This window comes from Sorex fumeus, unplaced genomic scaffold, assembly GCF_029834395.1.
Source record: "Sorex fumeus unplaced genomic scaffold, SorFum_2.1 ptg000072l, whole genome shotgun sequence".
Taxonomy (NCBI): Eukaryota; Metazoa; Chordata; class Mammalia; order Eulipotyphla; family Soricidae; genus Sorex; species Sorex fumeus.
In genome coordinates, this window is record NW_026606129.1 from 47498361 (window position 1) to 47515879 (window position 17519).

General features: G+C 41.9%; 1 protein-coding gene across 1 annotated transcript; it reads right to left on the reverse strand.

Moving 5' to 3' along the window:
* Nucleotides 1–1301: 1301 nt before the first annotated feature.
* On the reverse strand, nucleotides 1302–2303 carry XCR1 (X-C motif chemokine receptor 1). Its single transcript, XM_056129839.1, has one exon. The coding sequence runs from the start codon at nucleotides 2301–2303 to the stop codon at nucleotides 1302–1304; it is 1002 nt and encodes a 333-aa protein (XP_055985814.1).
* Nucleotides 2304–17519: the final 15216 nt, after the last annotated feature.

The window sequence follows — 17519 nt, forward strand, 5'->3', positions numbered from 1 at the left end:
TCAGTGATGTCAGGGCTAGGTTCGGTGGGTGCTAGAAAAGAGTTCATGGGTATGTAGCCCTTTGGGTGGGGACCCTCAAGGAACTTCCAGTCTGGCTGAAGTCTTTGAGTTCTCAAGCTGCCTTGGGCTGGGAGGTCGGTTCCTTTTCAGACATCAATGATTCTGTCCTTTTCTGTCCTAGAGACAGTGAAAGGGGTGATGTTTTCATGGGGATTTTCTCTGAGAATCACTATGGGGTTTCTGTTGGAGATGTGGCAGGAGATCTTCAGGCCTGTGTCCAGAGAACATTTTTCTACTGGAAGGGAGGGTTCGGCCTGTAAGAGTTCAGCTGAGATTGAACAGGAGTTTCAGTGCTTGGAAGGCAGGGGAAGCAGCAGCAGTAGACCAGGGAGATCTGTGGGCTGAGCACATAGAATGTGGTCACTGGTGTGCAGCACTCTGGTTGCTCATTTCGACAGACTTGTACCCTGTACTCTTAAAGGATGTTCCTCCCTTGCACAATTCCCATAAAAAGTGAGGACTATCAAGAGAAGATAGAAGTTGTAAGTATCTTCATCCCTGGATATCTTGGCCAAGATGGTTGTTCACTTTTGGAGGACCTGTAGGCTGGTCTCTTGGCATTTGGGGATACCCACTGTGCTTTATTCCTCTTTATATTCTCCAAATGAATGCATTCTGAAGAATGTAGCACTCTGGGCTTTTTAAATAAGAGTCTTATGAAATCAACATGAAAGTTCCAGTTTTTGTATATAAACTGGAACTGTTATACAGAACTTGTCTCCAGTGCAGGAGGAGGGTATCGGAATTCAAATTTCATCCTGAGTATGCTTGTTTAGGATGTGGTTACTCTGGTTTTGTGGACAGGTTCACCCCTGCATCTGTTGGAGAGCAGAACTAACCACTACCCAGATCAGCTCAGAAGACACTACAGGCAGGGAAGGAAGAAACATTGTGACAGTTCTCAGTATCTACACAGTTTCAGGATCTTAAAAAGTTTTGAAAGATGCTCTTTTATGGGAATCTTCCCATCTTTAGGACCCAAGTAGTTATGGGAAATCCATGTCTATGTGAATGAATAAATGGGGGATGGGGAATTAATAATGGAGCAGAATTCAAGAAGCATTTTTCTAGGTGGTAGTATAAAATTTCCTGGTGGGAAACCACTTTTCCTGTGAAGGGCAACAGTGTGGGGGAGGTTATCCACCCCACCTTTGCAGCCATAGAATCCTCAATGTTGCACCTTCTGTCATTTCTCTTTGCTACTTCTCAAGGTCCTCTGTGCCTGAACCTCCAAACTCCTTTCAGTAAAAGGACGCACCCTCATAGTTGAATCCACCCACAGAGTGAGGTTTGGGGGGAGGACTGGGTGCATGATGTTGGCGGAGCCAGTAAAACCGAAACAGTCTTTTGAGATGTCTGCGGAACTTGATGCCCACGAAGACATAGAGCACTGGGTTGAGGCAGCAGTGGGAAAAGGCAAGGTGACGGCAGATGAGCAAGGCATAGTCCACCTGTTGTTTGAACTGACAGTGTCTAATGATTCCAAGTTTCAATAATGTCTCCAGAAACATGACCAAGTTGTAGGGAGCCCAGCTGAGGAAGTAAGCTACCACGATGGTGAGGATCAACATGACTGTTCGGTGGTGTCGTTTGGATCGCATGCGGAGCAAGGTGCTAAGAATCCTCACATAGCAGAACACAATAGTCACCAGAGAGAGCAGGAAGAAGATATTGTGCTGGTAGACTGAGACAGCATGCCACCTGATCTCTGAATAGTCACAAGGACCATTATTTACCTTGTGGAACATAGCATCGGGGATGGAGGACAGGATGCTGGCTACCCACACAGTTGTGGTCACCAGCAGACGCCACTTGAGGGTGTTGAAGCTCAGGGATGAGAGAGGGTTGACCACAGATAGGTAGCGGTGGACAGTCATGATGGTCAGGAAGAAGATGCTGCTGAACAGGCTGACAGAGAAGAGCATGTTGGAGAGTTTACACATGAAATCTCCCAGAAGCCAGGACGTGTGGTATTCCAGGACCCACAAAGGCAACAAGCAAGAGAATACCAGGTCTGAGAGGCACAGGTTGAGGATGAAGACATTGGTGAGGGATTCCAGACTCTCATACTTCACCAAGACCCACAACACCAGGCTGTTGCCCATCAGGCTAAGGAGGAACACCAGAGGATATAAGATGGTAGTGATTATGGTGACAATATTAAAGGACTTGTGCTCACACACAATACTATCATAGTCATAATCATAAGTGAAGTTGTCCCCTGGGTCGTCTGTGGACTCCATCTAGATGTTGAGGGTATCTAAAATTAGAGAAACATAGTGTTTTAAGTCAGATGATTATGTTAGAGACCAACAGGACTAAAATCACAAACACCTGAGGGCCGGAGACCAGCTTCCAGTTGATGAACAATTTGTAATGAGATTAGACACTTTTGCCAGAACATGAAATCCCAAAATGTACTGTTTAGTTTGGTAAGTGATTCTTCTTAGCAGGATTTTCTTGATGTAAGAAGCAGTGCATTAACACCCAAATTAAGAGACTTGAAATATTACATATGGTTATTTTGTATTCTTTAGATTTCTGGAGAATAGTACAATGAGTTTGTGTGGCTGTTCACTTGCAATTCATATCTTTGGGGTTTTGTCTATTTTTTTTCTTTTTGGGTCACACCCGGAGATGCTCAGGGGTTACTCCTGGCTCGTGCACTCAGGAATTGCTCCTGGCGGTGCTCAGGGGACCATATGGGGTGCTGGGAATCAAACCTGTGTTGGCCATGTTGACTGCGTGCAAGGCAAACGCCCTACCCATTGTGCTATCGCTCCAGCCCCAGTTTTGTCTATTTTTTAATTGGGTAACTGCATACTGCTTTCTGGGTTTTTTTCTTTAGCATTGTTGGAGATCAATTTTGTTATGGAGTTTAAAGATTGTTTTATTTACTCTTGACCCATGAAACTTAATTATACTTATGTTCTTAATTTTTTCTAATATGGAAATTTCATATTTATATTTTATAGATAAATTCATACAACAACCCTATCACTGACATATACCAGGTGCTATGACAGATGTTGGATTCTAGTCTATAAACTTGGGTAATTAACAGTTTAGAATGAAATTAGAAATTAGACAATGTTTGTTATTTCCTGTATAACAAATTGGAAGTGGAACTGGTTTAGAATAGAAGTCTTCTAATTACCTATTTTGTTGTTGTTGTGGGGCTAGACCCAGAAGTGCTCTGGGGTTACTCCTAGCTCTACACTCAGGAATTACTCCATATGGGATGGTGGGGATAGAACTCGGGGTAAAGGTAAAGGTAAAGGTAAAGGCCCTCCCGTTGATCGTCGATTTGCTCAAGCGGGCCCAGTAACGTCTCCATTGGAGACTTTGTTGTTACTGTGTCTGGCATATCGAATACTCTCGGTAGCTTGCCGGGCTCTCCGAGAGGGGCGGAGGAATCGAACTCGGGTCGGCCACGTTGGCCGCTTGTAAGGCGAACGCCCTACCCGCTGTGCTATCGCTCCAGAACTCGGGGTAGTAGTGTGAAAAGCAAGCACCCTACTTTTCACACTATCTTTCAGGTCCCCGTCTAATTACCTTTTGTATCAGATAGGTAACCCCCAACTCTATTGCATTGTTTATTTTTTATTATTATTTATTTTTTATTATTATTTGCTTATTTCAGTTTTCTTCTAATAATTTTTTAAAAAAATTTTATTAGTGAAACACCATGAGGTACAGTTGTAGACTTACAAATTCTTGTGCTTGGGTTTCAGTTATACAATGATCTAGTACCCATCCCTCCACCAGTGCCCATTTTCCACCACCACAGGTCCCAGTATCCCTCCCCCTCCTCTACCCCCCCATCCCACCCTGCCTCTGTGGCAGGGCATTCCCTTTTGTTCTCTCTCTCCTTTTGGGTGTTGTGGTTTGCAAAAGAGGCATTGAGTGGCAATCATGTTTGGTCTATAGTCTATTTTCAGCATCTATTGCATTATTTCTTATCTTTACCAGGACCACTGGAGACTGATCATCTTCTTAATATAAGCACTCTAGCTTCATAAGTAGAATTTCTTCAAATTAAATGACTTCTTTCCCCACCGCTTTTATTTTAATACACCAGAATCAAGCAGTTTTTACAAGCTCCATGTTTTAACATGTCTTACGAATACAAAACAAAGCAAAAGAGAGATGAGTTGGCTTTTTGGATGATGGTTTTTGTGGCCTGCGGCACTGGGGCATCATAATCTCACATCTCATCTCTGATGACCACTGAATTTCCCCTCAACTTTCCAGGAGTCCTTAGACTAGTCTGCCTGACAGAGAAGCAGTGGCTACTAGACAAGTTTACTTCTATTTCTCCCACATGTCTTGGTCTTTCCCTGCTTTATGGCCCTGAGCAATGCCATTGGAATGGGTTGGTAAGTGAACTCTTCAGGCATGCCTATTAGGTTGTCAAATACTGGACTCTATAGATAGAGAATAACTAACTTGGTTCCATATTCCAGTACCCCCCCCATTTTTATCAAGGCCCTGTGATTTACAGTCTGTTAATGATAGTTTCATATATACATTATTCCAACATCACACCCTCTGCCATGCATACATCATTACAACACTACACCCACTACCAGATTGTCCACTTTCCTTCACCGATGTCCCAAGGACCGCCTTCTCCCCTCACAATCTGCACCCCACCCCAGCCCATAATCCTATTTCTATGGACCAGCTCTCCAGTTCCCATACCTTTGACCATTTGTTGTTTTCTTACCGCGTTTATTTATATTTAGCAATGACTGAATAAAATCTGGTGAGACCAACCCTACAGATGAGAATGATGGAAAAAACTTCCAAGGGTTATATTGAGCTACCAAAAGACCAGAGTGAATACTGTACAGATTTTTTTCCCAGTGGGGGGATTATTCCCTGATCGAATGCATGCAAAGCATGTGCTTTGCCTCTGAATGATGCCTGCAGCCCAAGATGGTGAATACTCCAAGAGTTTAAGGTAAAACAGAGAGCAGCAAAGTAATATAGAGTGATATTCCACTTTTTGTGGTTTTGACCAAAGAGTAGGCTCTAGTTTTGAGAAGCAGTTAAGATTATAAAAGAAAACTCACAAATTTTTCTTTAGTTTGAAAATCCAGAGGGTTATGCTTAGGGAAATTGTAGCTCCTGAAGATTCAGGGGAGCAGAAGTGGAGAAAACTAGAGATGGAGAACTCTGGATTCCATGTATATACTTTCCCCAAATGTTTTTAATGGGAGACGACTGCACCCTGGGATCAGCAGTCCCAGATATAATTTCCACCAATATGTGGCCAACTGGGTTAGAAGGTTCAACCCTAGGACATAAGAATGTGGATCATCTACTCGGGTGCCACGGACCATCAGGGAAACATGCAAGGCTGCTTAGGGTCTCTGGGGGTCACACTTAGCAGTATTGGGGAACCAGGTGGTGCTGGGGATCAAACTGGGGTCTAACATATACAAAAAATGTACCACCCCCAAATCTCTGTGCTATCTTTTTGTCCCTTTGCAAAAGTTTGACTGGCCTCTAAAGAATCACTGTATCAGTGAACATTGAGAGAACTGAACTGAGGTTTGTGCTGCTGCTAACTTTAAGGGTTTAGTCTGTGAACTAAGTCAGTCAACTGCTAAAATAACAAATACACCATCAACACAAATACAAAGCAAACAAAGACACCATCAACAAAAGAAGAGAATGCTGGGGACCAGAATCCAGAATGCTGGAGACCTGAGATGCAGTGCTGCCCCTGGGCGGGTCTCCTAGAAGAATTTCCTCTGAAGGAAGTGCTTTACATCTGTTTATGTTTATGTTCAACTAAATCCATATTTGTGTTTATGCTTAACTAAACCTTTTTATATTTATATTTGACCAAAGCCCTCAGATGTGTAAAAGTCTAATCCAACTAAAGAATTTGTAGTTTTCCTGATGTTTTATGGTTCTAATCAATAATAATACTAAAAACTGAAGACAAGGTCTCAGTGCTTTTTCTCTCTGATTTCTGTCTCATTTCTTAGTCCTATACTAAGTTCCTCCCCACTTGGGGACCTTCTATTCTTCTCTCTTCTACTTTCCAATAAACTTTTCTACTTTTCAACTCAGAGTCTGACCATCTTTAACAAACTGCCAGTTCTGCCTTATTTACATCAAAATAAAATATGCAAAACCAAAAATTGGTTGAATGGAAAAGAATTTTTAAGTAAAAGTTATAAAACCTTAGCTGGGTTGAGAAATAAGAGAAGCAAAGATACATTGCCCCTAGCAGAATAAAAGAAGAGTTCATTGCTACCAATCTTACAGACTGAAAAAGTTATTATGATTATAAAAATAAATAGTATAATTATAAATAGTATCATTATATTATATTATGATAAAATATTATAACCAAGTTAACAGATTTATCAATTTAAATTAAAATGGCCAGATTTCCTTAATGATTCAGTCTACAAAACTGACATAAAATTATATGAAAAAATATAAATAATAAATATCTTATATTTATTATAGATATTTATTTAACCATAAAATAAGCACAAATAAAACTCCTGGACTATATCATTGTTCCAGTGTATATGTTAGTTATGGAAGAAAGAAATAAAACAAAAAATTTATATTTAATTCTTCATGAACATAGACATGAAAACCCTTAACCAAACATTGATAAATCATATTTAGCTATAAATTTGAATGGAATAATTATAAATATAGTGATTATAAGATTGGCCTAATGTTTGAAAAATAAATTAAGTCACCTAACTGGTCTTTACTGATAAATGCACAAAATCACTTCGCAAAAGTCAATATCCATTCATGATATAAATTCTCATCAAATTAACACTGCATGAGATATCTACAGAAACCATTTGCTTTTCTGTAGGTCTTTAATGAACTTTCTTAACATTGTAGAGACACCCATGGTTTGGGCCTTGGGGATACAAAGAAGAATGATTACTTGTTCCCAAACAACTCTCTTACATTCCAGGAATTTGGCCCCCTTTCACCAACTGCTGTTCTCCCTCACCATCACTGTGGTTCATCTTGATTCTGAGAATAAATTTAGCTTTCTAGTCCACAATATAATTTGGAGTGAAAACAAAAACCAGCTCAAAATTTTCCAGCCATTAGTAGTAATAATAATAATAATAATAATACCTTACATAAAATCCTCCACTTCTCTGCAGCATAAGAAGGGAAGCCTTATTACAGCTCCACTCAAAATATGGTTCACAGACCAGTTTTGTAACAATACAGGGTTTTAGAAATCCTCAGATCAGGAGGACCAGAACCTCTGGAGGTTGACTCAGGAATCTGAATATTCACTGGCACTTTAGGTGATTCAGGAGCCCAGAACATCTTAGAATTCTGGTTTAGACTATTAGCTAGAGAAGAAAACATGAATTTAACATTTGTAAGGGAACTCACCTGAATACCCACTTCTTTCCGTGAGTCTCAAGGCAGAAGTGGTGTTTCTCTCTTTTATACCTTGCTAAAAAACCGAAACTCCTGTCTTGACTGAAAAGGGAAAGTGAACTGTATAAGGGGGAGGGGAGGGAAGGGATTGAAACCTGTCAGTGGGGGAACAGTCAGTCACAATAACATGTCTACAGTTGAATTGGAAGACCCACAGCACAGCTCAGTAACGAAAGGGCCCACCTTGCAAGCTTGAAGCTGAGAGTTGGAACCCCACTTGCTAATGCCATGCACTGAGCATCGTCTCTGCCCTCAGCTGTTTGAGACCTCCAGCATGGAACAGTGTGCAGTCTCTGGACCACTCCAGCTAGTTATGCATGAGCGCTGCAGCCAAAGTGTTCACCCCAGGCAAGTACCACAAGGGAAAGATGAGCAAGCAGTGGCCAGAATGTGATCCCCTGGAGAGCACATATGTGAGTACCACAGTGACCCCCTTTTGCCACAACCCAGAAAACATTAGAATCAAGGAGTATGGTCCTGATGCACACCTTAGCTGAGTGTGCGAGCACTACAGTCAAACATCTGTGTGATCCTCAGTCATTTCAATAATGAAGGGAAGGGGACATGGTTTTTATTTTTTAAAAATGACAGAAAAAAGAGAAAGAATAAATGTGGATCCCTACCTGGTGTGTGATACAAACATGTATGACAATGGATCTAAAACTATAACTCATGTGTGCCAAAGGACACTATCTGGAAATGAGAGAGGAATTTTGGTTAGGCCTGCATTGCAAGAGGAATTTTGGTTAGGCTTGCTGTTTAATTTGGAAGTATTGACCGCTTAATGAAGGATTGACTCTTCTAAGCCCTGAACATTGACGCTCCTGGACTAAGATCTTCAGTTTTCCCTCCATGGTGTCTTCTGTTTTTCAGTATTCAGATATCACACTCTTTTGCTTATACTTATTCCAAAATGTTTAATTTAATGGTGAGAAAGGGAATGCTTTTTTTGGCTTGAAAATATAAAAATACAATTTATTTTAACATATTAATTGTGTAGACTTCATCTTTGCTGAATTCACTAGCATGAATGATTTTTTTGAGACATTAAGAATTTTTGATTCTGGAAAAGAGACTCACATTCCGGAAACAGATGGCAAGAGAAGATCATGATGAAGCCAAGAGGAGTAACATAAGAATTATTGGAGTCCCAGAGGGACAGGAAGAAAATTCTGATGAAGAAGAAACTGTCAAAGACATTGTTACGACGTTCCCACAGCTGAAGAAAACATGCAACCACATTCAGGAGGCCTGAAGGGTACCAGCTAGAAGAAATATAAATAAAAATACCCCAAGACACATCCTGATCAAAATGACCAAAACCTTAGAGACAAAATTATGAAATCAGGAATATCAAAGAAAGAAATTGGCTATAAAGGAGCATCCTTAAGTTTCACAGCTGATCTGTCTGATGATACCCTCAACAGCCTGAAGTATAGTGAAAAATATAGTGGTGGAATACAGTGAAAAAAATCAATGAAATAAATGCCTCACCAAAAATACTCTACCCAGCTAGACTCCCATTCATAACAGAAGGAACAACACACAGTTTCACAGACAAACAACAGCTCAGAAACTTCATAGACTCAAACCCATGGTTATAAGAACAACTAAATGGGCTACTTTAAGACAAGATGGGCCCCTCAAGTACACCAAATTTCATCAGAAAAATGGGACAAAACCCCATAACAATAATCTCTCTCAATGTCAATGGGCTAAACGCACCAATTAAAAGACACAGAGTGTCAGGATGGATTAGAAAATTGAAACCAATATTCTGCTGCCTGCAAGAAACACATCTCAACAGTCAGAGCAAACCCAGGCTCAAAGTCAAAGGCTGGAAAACAATCCTACAGGCAAACAACTCCCATAAAAAAGCTGGGATAGCCATCCTAGTATCAGACCACATTGATTTCAGACTTAAGAAGGTCACAAGAGACAGTGAAGGTCATTTCTTGTGAGAGCCCACATAAGTAACCTACCCTCACAGCTTAAGAGCTTGGAGAATGATCAACAAAAGGAACCCAGTCCGAACAGGAGGAAGGAAATAATAAAACTCAGAGCAGAAATTAACGAGATGGAAACCTAAAAAACAATCTGAAAGATCAAGGAAACCAAGAGCTGGTTCTTTGAGAAAATAAATAAGATCGATAAGCCTCTAGCAAGACTCACAAAGAAAGGGAGAGAGAAAACCCTAATAAACCGAAAGAAATGAAAAGGGGGGCATTACAACAGAAACTACAGAAATTCGAATGATCCCCAGAGATTACTTTGAGAAGCTTTATGCCACCAAACACGAAAACCTTGAGGAAATGGGTAAATTCCTAGATTTCTATAGCCTCCCAAGGCTGAACCAAGAAGACTGGAATATCTAAACAGACCTATCACCATCAAGAAAATTGAAACGGTAATAAAAAGTCTCCCCAAGCACAAAAGTCCTGGCCCAGATGGATTCACTAGTGAATTCTTCCAAATATTTAAAGAGGACTTACTCCCAATCCTCTTCAAGCTTTTCCATGAAATTGAAGTATCAAAAACACTTCCGAACAGTTTCTATGAAGCGAATATCACCCTGATACCAAAGCAGACAGAGACACCACAAAGAAAGAGAAGTACAGGCCGATATCCCTGATGAACACAGACACAAAGATCCTCAACAAACTATTAGCAAATAGAATCCAATGACTCATCAAAAAGATCATACATCATGACCGAGTAGGATTCATCCCAGGGATGCAACAATGGTTTAACATTAGGAAATCGATCAACATAATCCATCATATCAACAAAAGAAAAGATAAAAATCATATGATCATACCAATAGATGCAGAGAAAGCCTTTGATAAGATCCAGCACCCGTTTCTGATGAAAACTCTCAGCAAAATAGGCATCAAAGAAACTTTCCTCAATATAGTCAAAGCCATCTAGCACAAGTCCACAGCAAGTTTCATTCTCATTGGGGAAAAACTAAAAGCCTTCCCTCTAAGATCAGGCACAAGACAAGGTTGCCCACTTTTGCCACTCCTGTTCAATATAGTGCTGAAAGTCCTGGCCATTGTAGTTAGGCAAGAGAAAAGTATCAAGGGCATACAGATAGGAAAGGAAGAGGTCAAGCTCTCATTATTTGCAGACGATATGATACTATACTTAGAAAACCCTAAAGACTCTACAGAAAAACTCCTAGAAACAATTGGTTGGTTTAGTAAAGTGAAAGGCTACAAAATCAACACCCAAAAATCCATGGCTTTCTTATATACAAATAACGAAAGAGAAGAAAGAGATATTAAAAAAAAATCCCATCCATAATAGTACCTCTGAAAATCAAGTACCTCAAAATCATCTTTACCAAAGAGGTGAAGGACCTATACAAGAAAAATTACAAAACACTACTGCAAGAAATAAAAGAGGACACTAGGAAATGGAGACACATCCCCTGCTCATGGATAGGGAGCATTAACATTATCAAAATGGTAATACTGCCCAAAGCACTATACACATTTAATGCAGTCCTTATCAGGATACCCATGACAGTTTTCAAAGAAATAGACAAAACACTCCTGAAATTCATATGGAACAATAAACTCCCACAAATAACTAAAGCAATTCTTGGGGGAAAGAAGATGGGTGGCATCACCCTCCCCAACTTCAAATTGTACTGCAAAGCAGTAGTAATTAAAACAGCATGGTACTGAGCTAGAAACAGACCTGCAGACCAATGGAATAAAGCTGAATATTCTGTCACAGATCCCCAAATATATGGCCACTTAATCTTTGACAGCTTGCGGTTGCCTGAGGCATGCGCCAAACCATGCTGGTGAATTAGCTCGAGAGTTTTCGAAGATAGGCGATTTTTTGTGGCTATCTCTCTCTTGGCGTTCCTCGCACATTCATGGAGGTGCTGAACCAGACGATCGCATTCCTCATCAATGTTGTCAACAATGGCATCTTCCCATGTTGCCGCAATAGTACCAAAGAGTTCCCAGTTGGTGGTCATTCTGGGAGTTCTCTTTTTGAACTTTGCAGCCCTTTCTCCCCGCTCTGTGAAGTAGAATTTTGCTCAAAGGAGACGGTGGTCCGATCCCGTTCGAAATTTTGGGACAACAGCAACATCAGTCAGGCAAAACCGTCGATTGAATATGATGTGGTCTATTTCATTGTGGAATCGTCCACCGGGAGACTCCCATGTCCATCGTTTAGATTCTGCCTTCTGGAACTGTGAGTTACCATGAATGGTCTTGGTCGACATGATGAACTCAGACAGTCTCTCACCCTGTTCGTTCCATTCTAGGCCATGGGTCCCGATGTGAAGTTCTTCAACTGATCTTCTCGGTCCTATCTTGGCATTAAAATCACCCACAATGATCTTGTAGAAGGTGTGGTCTTCTTTATAGAACTTCTCTAGCTCCATGTAGAACTTCTCGATTTCTCTTTCATCATAATGAGATGTTGGTGCGTAGACAACGAAGATAGAAACTGCAGGCAGTGAGCCACATCTATTCAAACGTAAACGTCCGATTCGGGTTGTTAGGCATTCAAATGAATCAATGCTCTTGGCCAAGTTTGTGTTGACAAGGACACCGACGCCTCCGACACCTCTTTTATCACATGTTCCAAGGAACAATTCTCCAGTGTCGAAAACGGCATGGTGAGATTCGTGCCTTCTTGTCTCGGTCAGACCAATGATGTCGTACTTGATCATTCGCGCTTGTACCATCAGGTCCTCGATGGATGCATCTGATGCTAGCGTACGTGCATTGAAAGTACAGACGATCATTTTTGTCTTCCTTCGTTGTGGCAGCCTAGGTCGGCCTTGAGATTTTGTTGGCCTCTCCTTTCTCATCCTTCTCAGTGCTGCCATGTCGGTGAAGCCTTCAGGGTCAGGTGAATGAGACCAGTTGTAGTTACTGGTTTTGGCATATCAAATACACAACGGATAGCTTGCCAGGCTCTTCCGTGTGGGCGGAATACTCTCGGTAGCTTGCCAGTATTTCCGAGAGGGATAGAGGCTTTTGGGGCGACCTCTAATCACCTTTGTAGGCGTTACCATACTTGAACCCTATCAAATACGGTATGACAATTCCGGAAAATGGGTATTTAGTGTCTTATGATGTGTCGCACAAGCTAACGTCCGAGCTCGCAAAGCAGTGCAGAGATGCGATCAAGGGAGACCTCAAAGAGAGAAGAGCAGAAGTACTGGTAGATGCGGCAGAAGCCGGGAAAAGTATTCGTAACGCCCGCCTGTCCTTCGCCAACTACAAGACCAAGATGACTGCCCTCCGATGTCCTGATAGATCCATCACATCCTCCAGAATGACAATGGAGAAGATTATCCATGACTTCTACTCAAATCTCTTCGATAGCCATGTCCACTTGCTGACATACCAAATTCCACAGGATGGATATGTCGTTCCCAATGTTCTCCCTTCCGAAATCCGACACGCCATTTCGTCGGTAAAGAAACAAACGGCACCCGGCCCAGACAAGGTCAGACCTGAACATCTGAAGAACCTGCCGTCAGTACTCATCAATACACTGGCTCGGCTCTTCACTCGCTACCTGTCTGAATGCAAGGTTCCGTCCCAATGGAAAACCAGCAGGACCATACTACTGTTCAAGAAGGGAGACATCCATGACATTGGCAACTATCGCCCGATCTGCCTATTGTCTGTCATCTACAAGTTGTTCACTCGAGTCATCCTAAATAGGATTGGCAGAACACTAGATGAAGGACAACCATGCGAGCAAGCCGGGTTCCGCAAAGGATTCAGCACCATCGACCATATCCACACGATAACCAAGCTCATTGAGGTTTCTCGGGAGTTCAAGATGCTGCTCTGTTTAACGTTCATTGATTTAAAGAAGGCCTTTGATTCTGTTGAGATGGAAGCGGTCATTGAAGCCCTAGCCAATCAGGGCATTCAAGCCCAATACATCAGGATCCTCTGTGAGCTGTATTGCGGATTCACTACCAGGATCTCACCATTCTACAAAGAAGTGATCGTTGTTGTCAAGAGAGGGGTGCGGCAGGGTGATACCATTTCACCGAAACTCTTCAGTGCCACCCTCGAGAACATCATGCGACGACTGGAATGGGAAGGAATGGGAGTGAAGATAGATGGTCAGCAACTATACCACCTCCGCTTTGCTGATGACATTGTTTTAATAACACCAAACATCAGCCAAGCAGCACAAATGCTGGCCGACTTTGACCGTGAGTGTGGAAAGGTAGGACTACAGCTGAATCTTACGAAGACAATGTTTATGAGAAACAGCCTTGTTACTGACGCCCCATTCGCTCTCAACGGAACGACCATCTCTGAATGCAACAGCTATGTGTACCTAGGTCGAGAGGTCAACATGACAAATGACCTGGCACCCAAGCTGTGCAGGAGGAAGAGAGTGGCTTGGAACGCCTTCAAGAACGTGGAGGAAATAGCTAAGAGGATGAAGAACCTCCGGCTCCGGGCACATCTCTTTGATTCCACCGTTCTTCCTGCATTAACATATGCCTCAGAGACCTGGGCCCTATGCAAACAAGATGAAAATGCTATTCAGGTCTCCCAAAGTAGAATAGAAAGAGCTATGCTTGGAATATCACGTTTCACGCAAATGAGAGAAAGAATCCGGAGTTCCGACATCCGTCGACGATCAAGAATCAGGGACGCTGTCTCATTTGCCAAGGTGTCGAAAATCAGATGGGCTGGTCACGTAATGAGATTTAAAGACGACCGCTGGACTAGAGTTGTTACTGACTGGATTCCACAGGATGTCAAAAGACCGCGTGGCTGCCCACCTACCAGATGGTCAGACTTCTTCGTCAAGATCATGAACGATCGGTTTGAGGCTCTTCATGTTCCCGGAGCGAACAGATGTCATTGGGCTACTCTAGCACGTGACAGGGACAAATGGAGACGTTACTGGCGCCCGCTCGAGCAAATCGATGACTAACGGGAAGTTAAGTGATTAAGTGAAGTGATTAATCTTTGACAAAGGAGTAAGAAATGTGAAGTGAAACAAGGAAAGCCTCTTTAACAAGTGGTGCTGGGAAAACTGGATAGCTACCTGCAAAAAAATGAACTCTGACCTCTGTCTAATGCCAGGCACAAAAGTCAGATCAAAGTGAATTAAAGACCTCACTATCAGACATAAATTCATAAGGTATATAGAGGAAAATGTAGGCAGAACTCTCCACAACATTGAAGCTAAAAGCATCTTTAAGGATGAAACAGCACTGACCATGCAAGTGGAAGAAAACATAAACAAATGGGACTACATCAAACTAAGAAGCTTCTGCACTTCAAAAGAAACAGTGACCAAAATACAGAAAGAGTCCACAGAATGGGAAAGAATATTTACCCAATACCCAATGATAAGGGATTAATATCCAGGATACACAAGACACTAGTAGAATTGTACAAGAAAAAAACTTCCAACTCCATCAAAAAATGGGGAGAAGAAATAAACAGAAGTTTCCTCAAAAAAGAAATACAAATGGCCAAAAGGCACATGAAAAAATGCTCCACGTCGCTAGTCATCAGGGAGATGCAAACAACAATGATATATAATCTCACACCACAAAGACTGGCATACATTCAAAAGAACAAGAGCAACCAGTGCTGGCATGGATGTGGGGGAAAAAGGGACACTCTTTCACTCTTGGTGGGAATCCCCACTAGACCAGCCTTTCTGGAAAACAATATGGACAGTCCTTCAAAAACTAGAAATTGAGCTTCCATATGACCCCACAATACTACTGATGGGAATATATCCTGAGGATGCGAAAAAGCACAGTAGAAATGACATCTGTACCTATGTGTTCATTGCAACACTGTTCACAATAGCCAAAATCTGGAAACAACACAAGTACCCTAGAACAGATGACTGGTTAAAGAAACTTTGGTACATTTACAGAATGGAATACTATGCAGCTGTCAGGAGAGATGAAGTCATGAACTTTGCTTATAAATGGATAGACATGGAGAGTATCATGCTAAGTGAAATGAATCAGAAAGAGAGGGATAAACAAAGAAGGACTGCACTCATTTGTGGAGTATAAAACAGCATAACAAGAGACTAACACCTAAGGATATTAGATACATTGGACAGGAAGATTGCTCCATAGCTGGAAGCCTGCCTCATGGGCAAAGGGAAGAAGGCAGCTGGAATAGAAAAGGGATCGCTAAGAAAATGATGGCCTGAGGAACCAGTCGGGATGGGAGATGTGTGCAGAAAGTAGACAATGAACCAAACATGATAACCTCTCAGTATCTGCATTGCAAACCATAATGCCCAAAAGTAGAGAGAATGGGGAATATTGTTTGCCATGGAGGCAGGGGAAGGGTGGGAAAGGGGGTTTATCGGGGATATTGGTGGTGGGGAATGTGTGCCGGTGGAGGGATGGGTGTTTGATCATTGTGTGATTGTGGCCCAAACATGAAAGTTTGTAACTATCTCATGATGATTCAATAAAATTAAAAAAAAGAATTTTTGATTTATTACATCATATCATCTGCATATAGAGATAGTTGTCTTGTTGTCTTGTTGTTGCTGCTGTTGCTGTTGTTTCACTTTTTGTGTTGGAGCCTGACCAGATTCATGAGGAAGTTCCAGAGACACTGCCTTGCAAACAAGGTCTTGTCATAGCTGTAAACAGCTTGGAACTCTGATTGATCTGGACTGGGGTCAGTATGTTACAATGCGGCTACTCTTTATTATGGATGAACTGTGCTATGCATGGATGAAAATTAAACAATTACCTTACTGGGCTATTGTGTAAGCTTGTGTAGGTTTAGATTTATAGAGAATGAGGAAACAGAATGTATGGGAGTGGGATGTAAAAGATTTACAAGGTGGACTGGCTTTCTTTATTGGGAACGCTGTGCATTACTGAATCACTAGACAATATGTATTTTGATGTACTCTGATGTACACTATGTGCCTGATTATTAACCCAATAAAAGGAAGCTGCAGAAACCTATCAGACCTGAACTGCTTTGAGTGAGCTGCAGCCCTCTGTGCTTGATCATTCCATCTGCCTTGACTTGTCTCTGCGCTCCTGACTGATTGATCAATCGAGAAACATCACTTTGGGTCACACCTGGTGCTGTTCAGAGGTTACTCCTGGCTCTGCATTCAGGACTCACTCCTGGTGGTGCTCAGGGGACCATATGGGATGCTGGGATCAAACTAGGGTCCAAACGCCCTACCCGCTGTACTACGGCTCTGGCCCTGGCCTCATATAGAGATAGTTTTACTTCCTTTTCAATTTGGTTACTTTCTACCTCCCACCACCACCCTTTGCCCCAAGCCCTCTTGCTCCCTCCCATCCCACCCCCCCCCACTGCCTTTCTGCACAGTGCTGAGGTGTGAGCAGACATTGTGAAAGTGGGCAGCAAGGGCTCCCCTTTTACTTCTATTGTGTGGCTAAATTATTTCCCCAGGGTGAAGGGGAAAAAAAAAGTCAGGTTGTCTGATTCCAAGGTCGAAGACCTTGTGAGTATAGCTTGTTTTAGATAAATGACACCATTTTCTAAGATTGGGCTTAGTCTTGGGTTAGGGACAGTAAGAAAGCTCTATCTAACCCCTTGCACTCCTTCATTCATACTGCTATTAGAAGTGACTGCTGGCCTTTTTTCCCATCTTTCTCTCATTCTCTTCCTTCTCCCTCCCTCCCTCCCTCCCTCCCTCCCTCCCTCCCTCCCTCCCTCGCTCCCTCCCTCTTTCCATCCTTCCTCTCTTTCTTTCTTTCTTTCTTTCTTTCTTTCTTTCTTTCTTTCTTTCTTTCTTTCTCTCTCTCTCTTTCTTTCTTTCCTTCTATTTTTTCTTAGATACTGCACCAATTTATATTTCCCCAAACAGAGAAATAAAAATGAACTACCATATGATCCATGGGATACCACTTATAAAGGATATAACCAAAATTTTTTCAAAAAGCTTTTTGTACCCCTGTGTCTATAGCAATATTATTCACAATAGCCAAAACATGGACTCAACTTAAAATGCCC

Excerpts from the sequence above, each read along its gene's own strand:
- XCR1 (XM_056129839.1), bottom strand. The coding sequence starts at position 2,303 with ATGGAGTCCACAGACGACCCAGGGGACAACTTCACTTATGATTATGAC.